This window comes from Abrus precatorius, unplaced genomic scaffold (assembly GCF_003935025.1).
Source record: "Abrus precatorius isolate BTA unplaced genomic scaffold, Abrus_2018 Scaffold10, whole genome shotgun sequence".
Classification (NCBI taxonomy): domain Eukaryota; kingdom Viridiplantae; phylum Streptophyta; class Magnoliopsida; order Fabales; family Fabaceae; genus Abrus; species Abrus precatorius.
Window position 1 is genome coordinate 7,228,969 of NW_020874292.1, and position 13,211 is coordinate 7,242,179.

Genomic DNA, 13,211 nt, shown 5'->3' on the forward strand with positions numbered 1-13,211 from the left:
CAAAGGTCCATTGCTCTCATTTCCTAGTTGTAGCAGAACATTTATATTTATGTAACATAAATATGAAGTTCTATTCTGTGATATCACATATGTCAAATGTAGGATCTAGTGCTAAAAATAGAGACACAAAATACACACATAGAAGAAAATAACAAAAACATTCAAGGAAAGTACAAACCCTAAAGAAGTCCAAGAATAACAAAATACAAGAGAAAATTTACCTTCTTTAATTTCTAAGGGATCCAATACCGAAAATAGAGACACAAAGTGGTATTAATGAGGATGTGTGAGAGATAAAATCTTAAAAAAAGATATTAAAAATGTAGAATTCAGAAACTCTAATAGGGATAGAACAAAATAACATTCAAGGAAAGACTAAATAAACACAAATACTTAAATAGGGATAGAAAAACTCTAACCCAAATGATAAATAAGGAAGAAATATACCTTCTTCTTCCTTGATTTTTTTCAATTTGAGAGGGGATAAATATGTTGACTGTTGAAGAAACAGGAGAGAAAGAGGTAGGGAGGGAGAATAGGTAGGGAAGACAAGAGGAGAAAATGGAAGAAACGGTGTTGAGAAGGGAGGTAGCGGCGCAAGAAAAAATGGTGTTGTGTTTTAGTTGAGGGTTTCAACTAAAATACTCTCTTTTAATTTTAGGCAAGAGCTCTCGGGTCCTATCGGTAACCGATACCCAGAACTGAACCTGACCATTGCAATCTTCCAATATCCATTATCTTTCACCCGTTTGGAGCAGCTACCAACTCAACCCAACAAATTCTATTTTTTTCCCTTGACATTATTCAATCATTTTTATAGAAAAAAGAAACTGAATATCCCTTCAGCGCACTTCATCTACCTACACTCCTTCGACCTTATCTCAGGACGAAGGGTATCCACACCCCTTTGGCCTCACTTTTAGATAGAAATACTAACACATTTTTAGTCACATCAAAATAAATTAACAGGCTAATTAAGATAATTAACCAATAAAAAAAAGCTAAACGTCTAAGCAATCAGAAAGATAATGTAGGGCTGACCCATTAAAGCCCATAGTAAGAACGATAGGTAAAAGAGTTGATTTTAGAATATTAATCGCATTTATTGTTATATACTGAACACTAACTTCACCATCAAAGTGCCTTTGAAGGTACATTTTTCATCACATTCAAGAATAATTTAGAATATTCAACAGGAATGTCATAACAAAAGATAAGAACAGAAATTATAACAGACAAGTGTATCATTTACAGGAACAGTAAGAGATAGGTGAAAAGCTTTCATTTGGACCAGAACAATGCATTTGTCTTGAAACAACGTAGCCTTTATTCTCTTAAATGTGTGGTTGGTTTTATTATATTTTAGATTTTACCAACAAGGCAATAAAACTTTTAGCCAGATTTTAATTATTTTCTTTTAGTCAAAAAATGGTATGACTAACTCTTTTAGTTAATTTATTAATGCACCAAATCTTTGTGAAATGGTCTAAGGCTGGGTTGGTTTTAGTGTCTATACATGAATCAAGTTCTTGACACGACTAACTAGGGAGAAATTTTTAGGTGAGAATTTATTTTCTTAGCCATTCAGATAAAAATTAACATAAGCAAAACAATTATTACTACTTTTTACATTAATATATATCTAATATGATAGACGCAATATTCAATATGTTCAATTGTTAATTTGATTTTATATAGTAGAAAGCTTCTGCTTAAATCGTTTGACTAGGACCTTCCATCTCTCTCATTGTTGTTTCATCATGGCAGAATATGCAATTGGCGAGCCCAATTTACGCCTAATTTTGTATTAAGGGGTAAGCAGTTTCTTCTCTGTCTAAATTTCCTTATTCTGGGCTTACATGTGTTTTAATTTTAGTCTCTTTTCACATGCGCACTTCCTGTATATTTGAGTGAGTATTTGTAAACTTATACTTAAATGGACTTAAGTTTATTTTATTTAAAATTATTTTTACAATGATATGACAAATATTTGATTTTTTTTTCAAAAATATAAAATTCTACTATTTAATTTAATTTTCTGAATTCACTACAAATATTATAATCTATTATGTTGGTCCAAATATGAGTTCAAAGGTAAAATCAATTTTAATCTAAAAGAATCAAATACCAATTTTTTTTATAAAGCTGTATTACAATAAAATGAATGTAATTTTCTAATAATTTAGCACAAATCTAAAAATGCAATTCCTCTGCTTATGAATGAAACCACGTAAATGCAAAGTTGTGCTTTGTTTTCCTTTCTTTTTTGGGTCCATAATGCTTTGATGTGGGTTTTTGGTCTTTTGATGCTTCATTGTTCAAGTAGCATTATACGATTATACCCAAGCCTCGCCTCAATATGGGCCTTACAGAATTCGGCCTGGCTCATCCATTTTTAAGTGGCTCAGGACTATGTGGAGCTTCTTTATTTTTATATGATTTTTTATTTTTAAAATACAAAAAATATGAAATTTTTTCCTATATTACATGAATATGGGATTTTCATAAAAGTTGCCGGTGGCGATTTTTTCATCTTATATATCAAATCACAATTAAAACTCACCAATGGCAAGATTTAAAATAATAATTTATTTATGGCAAAAATTATCATTGACGACTTCTGGTGCTATAATTAAAAAATATATATGTGAAATTGCAAGTGGCGATTTTTAGGAGTAGGAAAAAAATAAAAAATCATTATTGGCGAACTTTAAATAATATTAATTAATCTAAAATTTTTAAAAGTTGCTATTGGCGATTTTTAAAATACTTGCCTATAAATACGGAGTTCTTCTTTCATTCAAGTTGTAGGTGAGTAGATATGAATTTATATATATATACACATATATACATACATACATACAGAGAGAGAGAGCGTGATCATTATAGAGCTAAAATGAGTGTGCTCTTGTTAATATATTTTAATAGCTAGATTATTATAAATACCCGTAAACGTGTGTTATTTAGATGTGAAAAGCTAACATGTGTGTACATGAGAGAGAATATGTCATTGACGAACTATGTTATTGGCTTACTCAAAATATTGAATTTGAGTTTCCAAAAGCAATGGAAAGTATTGTTTATAAGTGTCCAATATCTATATTTGGCAGTTTCATGCAATATTATACAGTTCCAAAAATAAACGTGCTAATGTTGTACAGATGTTTCAAATACATCACCAATATCATGCACCAACTCCTGCTATTGAGTTATATGTTATTTTCAAAGAAATTGCAATTAACATTGATGAGAAGATGAGGATGCATATGTAAGCACTGTCCCAAACAGAGAGGTAGAATGGATAAATGTCAACAATAAAAATGGTGACTTTGAATCTGAAGGAGAATAGGGAAGTAGTGAACTGAGTGAAGATGTAGATGACGATGGTGATGACGAGGTCCATTTGTCAAATACAATGGATCTGGCTGCCAACTCAAGGTCAAGTGTTGGGTAATTCCTTTCATGTGGTTTCAATTGCTTGGAAGCATATGCAACCACATTCTTATTTTGTATTAGTACGCATCCTAGTCCTTGTTTGGAGGCATCATAGTAGACTTCAAATGGTCCTTGAGGATCTGGCAAAGTTAACACGGGAGTCGTTGTTAACTTTCTCTTCAATGCTTGAAAGCTCTGCTCACACTCTGGTGTCCACTCAAATGGAGCATTTTTCCTAGTTAACTTCGTCAAAGGCAGAGCCACTTGAAAGAAATCTTTTACAAACCATCGATAATATCCACCTAAACCCAGAAAACTTCTGACTTCAGTGACTGTGGTTGGCCTTTCCCAACTTAGTACGACTTCTATTTTGTTGGAGTCCACAAAAACTCCTCCTTGGGACACTACGTGTCCAAGAAACTTCACTTCAGCCATCCAAAACTCACACTTAGATAGCTTAGCATAAAGTTTCTTTTCTCTTAGAGTTTGTAGAACCATTCTCAAATGCTCTTTATCCTCCTGTTTTGTCTTCGAGTAAACAAGTATGCATCAATAAACATCACCACAAATTTATCAAGATATGGTTGAAATATTCTATTCATATAATCCATGAATATTGCTGGTGCATTTGTCAACCCGAAGGACATCACAGTGTATTCATAATGTCCATAACGGGTTTGAAATGATGTCTTGGGAATATCTTGCTCTCGAACTCGAATTTGATGATATCCAGAACGTAGGTCAATCTTGAAAAATACCATCGCCCCTTGCAACTGATCCATGAGGTCATCAATTCTTGAAAATAGATATTTATTCTTAATTGTCATCTTGTTCAACTGTCTATAATCTACACATAGCCACATACCTCCATCATTCTTTTTGACTAACAGAATTGGAGCTCCCCATAGTGATGCACTCGGTCGTATAAATCCTATTTCCAAGAGTTCTTCAATCTGCTTTTTAAGTTCTGTTAATTCTAAAGGTGACATCCTATATGGAGCTATAGATATTGGCCCTGTCCTCGGCACTAGTTCAATGGTGAATTCTATTTCCCTTTCAGGAGGAAATTCGAGAATATCCTCTAGGAATACATCAGGGTATTCCTTGACAACTAGAATATCTTCCATTCTTTTATTAACTTCTGTCACACTGGTTGACAGAAGAAGGAAACCCTGGCTCTCTAGTCCGCAATGATTTATAGTTATGGAGTTCAAATAGAGGTTTACTAAGTTTTGAGATTTAGGAAGTGAAACAGAGGAAAAAATTACAGTCTTATCAGAACAATTGAGCATGACACGATTAGCAGAAAGCCAATCTATGCCCAAGATTATATGAAATCCAGACAGAGGAAGACAAATCAAATTGGCTGAAAAAGTTCTATCATTAATTTGGAGAAGAACATTCATACATATCTGACTAGTTTTAACAGGTTTGTTGGTTGGAGTAGATACCAACAAATCGTATGATAACTCAGAAATTGGAATTTGCAAAATAGACACGCAATTACCTGAAATAAATGAATGTGAAGCACCTGAATCATAAAGTACAATTAGAGTCTCACCATTCACTTCACATGTATCTCGAATTAATCCCTCAAAGTTTTCAACTTTATGTGCATCCATGGTGAAAACTCGCCCTTAATGTTGAGGTCTAGAGTTTTGTTGCGGATTTCTGGTTGGACATTCGTAGATCTTGTGGCCAGGTTTGCCACATCCAAAGCAAACATTTTGACCTACTAGGCACGAGCGGTTGCCATGATTCTTGCCGCACTGATTGCAGATCTAGTTCCTAAAAGGCTGATGAGGTTATTTACCTTTATTACTAGTAGGTTGGAACATCCTCTGTTGTTGAAAGTTAGGCTTGAACCTTGGTGCTTGCGTAGACAATCCCTTCTTAAATTTACTATTGGTTGACCTAACAGCAACCAACTTTTTATTACAGTCTTCCACAAATCGACACTTGTTAACTAAGGTAGGGAAACCTCTTATCTCCATTGGCCTTATGGTGGCAAGAATATCCTCTCGCAGTCCACCTTCAAACTTCACGCACTTCCAAACCTCATTGGGGTTCTTTTGATAGATTGTGGAAAACTTACACAACTCCTCAAAATTAGCGATATACTCCGATATACTACTGTTTCCCTGATGAAGTTGCATAAATTCTAGTTCCTTGGCATTACGGATAAAAGCAGGAAAATACTTCTGATAGAACGGATCACTAAATACATCCCAAGTGATTTCAGTTTGGGATTCTTCTAATAACCTTCGTACACCATTCCACCAAAATTTCGCATCTGCTTCCAACATATAGGTGGCAAAGGCCACCTTCTGACAGTTTGTACAATCTAAAACAAAAAATACTTTATCAGGATCAAAGGCTCCTCTAAAGTTAGGCGAGTTAGCTTTTCTAAATTCTGCAAATTTAAGATACTCTAGATCCATTATAGGACCATTTGGATTCCCTCCGCGAACCATCATTTGAGTTGCTACAGCCGCTTGTTCTCACATGGCATGCGTAATATCTTGCATCGTATTCATAAAATCAGTCTGGTCCTCTTGTTCAGGTACAATTCGTTGTCTACCTCACCGTCCCGAAGCCATTAAATTTTGAACACACAAAACAAAAGTCATTGTGTTGATCAAGCTCATTACTAAGTTTAATGTGCTAGTAAATAATAGCTCACATGGACAAACACCTCTTACAAATACACTTCTAGAATTTAACCATAATCCAGTACATTATATCTAAAAGTTAAAAGAATATATATGGAGCATAATCAATCCAATCCTCAGGCCCTTGCTAGGATAAACTGCTTTGATACCAAATTTGTAACACCTACTGAATTTAGTTTATGCTTAAGTAATAATTACTAAATGCAGTAGTTGCATTACATTAATTAAAATTTTTATTTATTCCATTCCTTCATTTCATATTGATTTTTGTAGTAAATTATCAAATGTATAAATGAGCGAAACGTTATAAAAACAAAAATAAAAGAAGATCAAATATGGAAATAACCTGGATAAACATAGTAATTAATTTAACTCATACATTTTACAGAAAGGTAACTAGATAAACATATGTATATATGATACCATGTTATTTACATACAGTTAGGAATACATATATGAACCACTATATACAAAAAGATCAGTGGCCCATGTTATCAAAGTGCAGTCCTAACGAGATTTCATAAGACAATTTAGAACTAAGATTAGTGTCCTAAAACTACTTTCATGGCCCAATAAACTATCCTACCAAAAGAGGGCTATATTGTACAAAGTTAACTACTCCACCAACTACTCAGACAGAAAACCATTGGCCATAGCAAGCCCAGCAGGAGTATAGTCATCAGGTCCAAGAGAGGATGATGATGAGTCTGTAGCTTCTGATGGGTCACTTTCAGATTCAAGCGGATCTTCGATGATCACCCGCAAAGGTGAAATAGATATAGGTTCTGTATAATCTGCAGGAGTAGGATGTGTTGCGTACAGTGGAAATGCAAAATATGGAGTAGCTGGGTCGAATGCAGGATGAAAAAGAGGTCTAGAAAAGTCCCTATTACTAAAGAAATAAGCTCTAAAACGACACGATCCAACTATATAAAGAGAGTGAAAGGTAGGATCATAGTGTAACTACATATCCGAGAACTTAATGTAGATCACTGTTGTTGCGTCCATCATATAGATCTGAGAATGAAACGAAAACTAAGTAATGTGAGAACTTCTAAAAATTCTCAGTAGGGTTGTGTGTTTCTATGTGACATCGCTTTCATTCTCAATTGCTTTAGTTTTTATTTAAATAAAGGGTTATTAAACTAATAAGGAAATATTTCAATTATGATTACTGAAAACAGAGCCCAAAACAAAGTAAATTTTATGTCTAACATTTGCAATACACAGGATCATAATGATTATGATACACATATACCAGAATATGAACCTGAATCATACATGTAACATAACAGTACTTAAAGTTGTAATTGAAAGCAACATTGGAATGAATTAATATTAATTAAAATACTTTCAATCACATAATAAGGTACTTAATTCTCATATATATTCCTATCCTTGGTTCCCTGGGAGTTCTTGGCCATAAGACTACTGGATAATAGTCTGGTTATCAGGATCGAGCTTGTTCCTATACAGGATTTGTTAGGTTTACTTTCCCCAACGCTCGCACCGACTTATTCCCCTTAACTTTTTATCTGGGGCTGGCCCAAGTGATATAGGACTTTCTTATAACTTTCAATCATCTTAAACTTTCATAACTTTTATATTGTATCTCACATATCTCTTTAAAATTTTACAATTTATCCATAATTCTTACAAAATATGTGTAGCCTAACGGATCATATTTGCTTTCCCATAACTAGTGCCAACTCACAATTAGACATTCACAAATATCATAGCAAAGAAATAAATAAATAAGTAAATAATTAAATGAAACCTTAACATTCAAGATCATTTCCTTAAAAGGATAAATTTTTCCTTATTTTATTTTTTACTACGTTTATTGCTATATGACTTTAATAGACTCAATTTTTGTATGTTGAAGCCCTGTTTGTCTATTTTCTAACCTAATTGGTCTCATTCAGTTTTGACAACTACAACTCAAGATTTTTGCTTTCTACTATTACCTGTCCTGTGATTAGCCAGAATAGCACTCAAAAATATTAAAATCCACCAAAATTCGAATTCTAAGTGTATGACTGTGAAATTCATGTCATTTTAAATTTAAGAAATCAAATTTTAATATCCAAAAAGTTTCATTTTATTTGGTTAAATAGAATTCAAGCTATAAGGTTCTAAAGTTGGTTATTATAGGTTGCTCTGTTTCTGACTCAATAGTACTAGAGGTAAATTCAGAAAAATTCTGGGAACTACTCAAAATGAATTGGACTGTAAAATTTTTATGGTATGAACTAATATATCTTAGCTTTTTAACAAATTTTGTTTCACCTCAATCCAAGTTATGTGGAACGAGTTATGTCTTACACAAGCTTACTTGCCCAAAATCAAAATCTGAAACTTAACCCAAACTTCAAAAATTCATAACTAATTCTATACTAATCCAATTGCTTAATAATTTATATGTACAGAAAGATATGGATGTCTAGTTTAAGTTAAAAATATTTTAATAATATTTAAACTGTAAATAATTGGTCGACAGAGTGTATTTGTATGGAAACCCTAGAAAATTTTGTTTTTAAACTTGCTGTTTTCTTTCTCTTCTTTGTTTTTCTACTTGATCTACCTTCAAACTAACCCAAACCACCATTAACCCAACTATACATCATAAAAGAAAAACACCACATATATCATGTATTAAAAGATTTAAAACATAAAATAGATAGGTACACACATCCATATAAGCATATCAACATAGATAGAACCCTACTTCCTTTTAGCACCAATTTGATTTCAAAGATGTTTTTAAGTTGCAAGTGTAGGTGAGCTTGAGAGAAAAGCTTATGGAAGTAAGAAAAGGAGAAAGATGAAGAAGAGAATGAGGGAGAGAAGTGATCAATTTTATAAAGAGATGAGAGAAAGCAAAAGATCTAAGTGGCTATGATGAATGGAGTTACTTGGCAAATTTTGATTGGTTCATAAATTTTGTGGTCTCAAATGAGCCACAAGGTGGATTATGAACCATTGGATCAAGATGTGATGGATGACTTCCCCACCGTTGGATCTAAGGTAAATAATATTATTTTATTCTGCTAATTTAAATTACTGAAACTATACTGGTCGCTCTCCTAAGATGAAATTCTACTATAAATTTTTAATTCTAGTCTACCTAATTAACATAGATTTGAATTCTAATAAATATTCAATTAATCTCTTATTAACCTTATTCATGTAAATTAATCGAGAAAATCAATTAATAGCATACAACAGACATTTAAAATTTTAGACGTTACAGATGGTTGCTCTATCGGTTGGCATAACCATAGCCAATTTGTTGCATAAAGTGTGTACCATACCCAATATTTGGCTGAAGGATAATAGTGATCAATCTCCAATCCTAGTAAGATACGCTGATACCGATGCTCCCACATTATCACCCAATTATCATGAATGACCCTCCAATTCTTTGGTTCTTTTAATCCTCACAAGTCTTTGTTATAAACCCTCTCCAGACTTTTAGGTGGTTGAGGAATAGGCTGTGCATATCTAAATTGTCGCATGATACAATCAGCTGCATGCCACGATTAGCTACATGCCACTTTATAACTTTGAAACAAATCAAAGGGCTCACAGTTGACCATACAAAATGTTCTCTTCTCACATTATCTGCAATTAATGCATCGATATCATCATCCTCATATGGTTGCAATAGAAACTGCATGAAATAAGCAAATATTTATGTTATTATAAGTTACATACAGAAATTAACGGTATTAACAATTACAAGAATATTATAATAATTTACCTCATGAACACCCATTTGATCCAGAGCCAATCTAATACTGCTAATATTCTTAAATGGTGAGTTTGCTGGATATCGTATTTTTCTCCATCTGAGAACAAGTGAAAATACTATTGGTTCACCAAAGATTGGAGCCAACCACGATAGTCGATGCGTTGCCCATACTTGCAACAATATTATACACCCACAAATTTCTCTAGCATCATGTCGTGAACCATGATCCAAGCCTTTATAAAGAAATGAAAGGCATGTTAAACCCTGATAACTGCATAAATTTTGTATATGCCACTAAATTGCTTTTATTTGGCATTAAGACATGTCCCAACAGACTAACTATATATTCATGTGCATGTTGTGCTCTTCTAATGTCAGAATTAACAGGAAGCCAACCAAGATGTTCTGTAAGCCACTTTAATCTAATTTCTGATCCTTCAATATCACTCACTGACGGTCGACCCCCCAATAACTTATCACACATGTTTTGAACCACTGTAGAATAGGGATTAGTAGACCCACTAGTAGACCATTAATCCAGAGTTCAAATAGCATACAATGATACAAATATCTTCTAATGTAATTGTGCATTCTCCACAAAGTAAATGAAATGTTTGCATTTTGGGGCCTCCAATGTTTGACAAGTGCATTAATCAAATGACCATTTATTTGTATATGATAAATTTTAAAAACTCGATCAAACCCAGCATCGCGTAATATGTCATTTATTTCTTCTCTAGGTGGCATTATGGATAAGTGGCGAGAACGTAATTGTCTCATCTCTTGTCATAAAAAATTTATATTAGTCCACACAAAATTATTATGTCTAATTTATAAACAAAAAATAAGAAAAGTATAATTTATTAAATTTACTAACCAATTATAACTAAATAATAATAGAATTCCGGTCCCACAAAAAAAATAATAAATAATAATAATAATAATAACACAACAACAAATATAACATAAACAATTTTATTATCGTAAAGTTTATACAAAATAGAATGTTATAAATAGAATTTTATCTAACTTGCGGTACTTTTTCTTATTTGTTATTTATATTAAACATATTCAATTAATAATATATGAAAAATTTGTTTTAAATTGACTAAAAATAATTACAAATATAACATGAATTTTTAGATTACAATAAATATGTCATAAATTATTATATTTACTAACTAATTATACAAAATTAAATAAATTATATTTTTTAACCAATTTATAATATTTTTAGAATATGGTAATAAATGTTAAAAACACTAATTACAAAAATTAATTTAATTTATTAATGGTACGTGTAAAACGAATATGCTTTTATTAAATATCCATTTTTAGATTCTATTTTTTTGTCAATTTTTTATATTAAATAATTTTAATTATTACTTAACATAATTTGTTTTCAAATTATTAAAATAATAACAATTTATTATATTACCGTAAATATATATTTCAAAGTTTATATTAAGTAACTATTTAAACTAACAAATAATTGTTACGTCATTTCTCCAAAAATAATATAATTTAATAATTATATTAATACGTATAAAAATAACTAATTATAATTATTTCACAATTTTAACTAAACTATATAAATAAATGCAGATTTTATTTTCAATTACTTAAAATTATTAAACTTACATTTAAATTGCAGATTTTTTCTTAAATATGCGTCCTCGAATACAAAGTAAAATCTCTAACCATCTTCAAAAATAAATTTTAAAAAATTACACTCAATATTATTTTTTTCAAATTTTCTTCACCTTTATTCAACCTTATAACTCACCCTTCCTTTTTCTTCTCTAAGATCCTTCTTCAGAACCCTCCTTTTTCCTCACACGGTTTCACTTTGTCTCTCTTCTTCGCGCATGATTTTTGCTCAACTTGAATGCCATTTATAGCACCAAAACTCGCCGCTGGCAATTTTTTATATATGAGAGATGCCTGACAAACGTGAATATCTACAGTGACGGGTTGAATAGTGATTTTTCAGAGATTCATGATGCAAAAATCATCAATGGCGATTTTTCATATCTCAGAGATGTCTAGCAAGTGTGACCAACTACAGTAACGAGTTGAACAGACCTTATAGGGTCAAAGATCGCTAATGGCAATTTTTCAGAGCCTTTAAACTCCATTAATGGCGTTCACGTTGTTGCAGAAGTATTGCAGGTCATTTAGACACCATTAATAGCGTTCAAAGGTCATTGGTGGTGAGTTTTCAGGCTTCCTAAGAGCTCAGATTTAGGTAATTCAAGTCTGCAACTGGTAGTTTTTTTTTTGTTCCATGAAAAAATCGCCAATGACATTTTTTGGAACACCATATTTACGTATCTTCTCAAAAAAATATCATATTTTATATATTCTATTAATATGTTACCTTATTTAAATTATTCCCCCAGCCATATGGTTGATTATGTTTTTCCAAAAACAAAAATAGTTTATATGTAAAGTCTCTTTGTTTTGAAAATTAAACAAAATTAGTAATTGAAAAAATTTTACTAGCGATATTGGGAAATTTATTTAGATGTACTTTAAAAGGGATTTTATTACACATAACTTATTACAAAATATATTTTTAATTGTTTATAAAAATAAAACAAATTATTAAAGACTGACAAGGAAAAAAGTTCTTGGAGAACTTAAAGTAAAATTTAACTATATTTACTTCAATTAAAAACATATTTAAATTTAATTTTTTGGAAAAATGTTACTACTATACTCCCTTAAGGTTATTTTATTTTTAATTAAAAAATTTAATTTTTTGAAAAAATGTTAATACTATACTCCCTTAAGGTTATTTTATTTTTAATTAAAAAATGTACGATTTCCTTCATAATTTTCAATTCTGTCAACATGACTTTTATTAAAATTTTGACTATTTTTTAATTAGACTCATTATTTAAAAAATTAATAACATACCTCCTTTGTCACATGCAATATACTTTTAAGTAATATTATAATATTTTATGAATTTAATTTTAATTTATCGTTAATATAAAAATTAACCTTTAAATCAATTATAAAAAAATATATTATAATTCTTATATGATAACACATGATTGAATGATAATATGAAAAATATTTTTATGATAAAAAATTTTATTTAATTATTTATTACTTATCTAATATTTAAAAATCAAAATTTAATATTAAAATGTTTTATTTTTATAAATATAGTTAATTTAAATTTTTTATTTTTTGAACAAATGATATATTGTATTTATTTATTATTAAAAAATATACGATTTCTTTCATGATATTCTATTCTTGTCAACATAATTTTTTTAAAATTTTTTACTAATTTTTTTTAGTAAAACTTGTTATTTTAAATTCGATCATTATAGAAT

General features: G+C 30.8%; 2 protein-coding genes across 2 annotated transcripts; both read right to left on the bottom strand.

Annotated features, from left to right (window-relative positions):
• Nucleotides 1-3,237: 3,237 nt before the first annotated feature.
• On the bottom strand, nucleotides 3,238-3,933 carry LOC113850725 (uncharacterized mitochondrial protein AtMg00860-like). Its single transcript, XM_027481281.1, has one exon. It carries the CDS (start codon nucleotides 3,931-3,933, stop codon nucleotides 3,238-3,240), a length of 696 nt encoding a protein of 231 aa, XP_027337082.1.
• A 2-nt stretch (nucleotides 3,934-3,935) lies between these two features.
• On the bottom strand, nucleotides 3,936-5,909 carry LOC113850732. The gene is made up of 2 exons (XM_027481287.1): nucleotides 5,249-5,909; nucleotides 3,936-4,942 (listed from the first exon to the last, which is right to left on the bottom strand). The coding sequence occupies exons 1-2, from the start codon at nucleotides 5,907-5,909 to the stop codon at nucleotides 3,936-3,938; spliced, it is 1,668 nt and encodes a 555-aa protein (XP_027337088.1).
• Nucleotides 5,910-13,211: the final 7,302 nt, after the last annotated feature.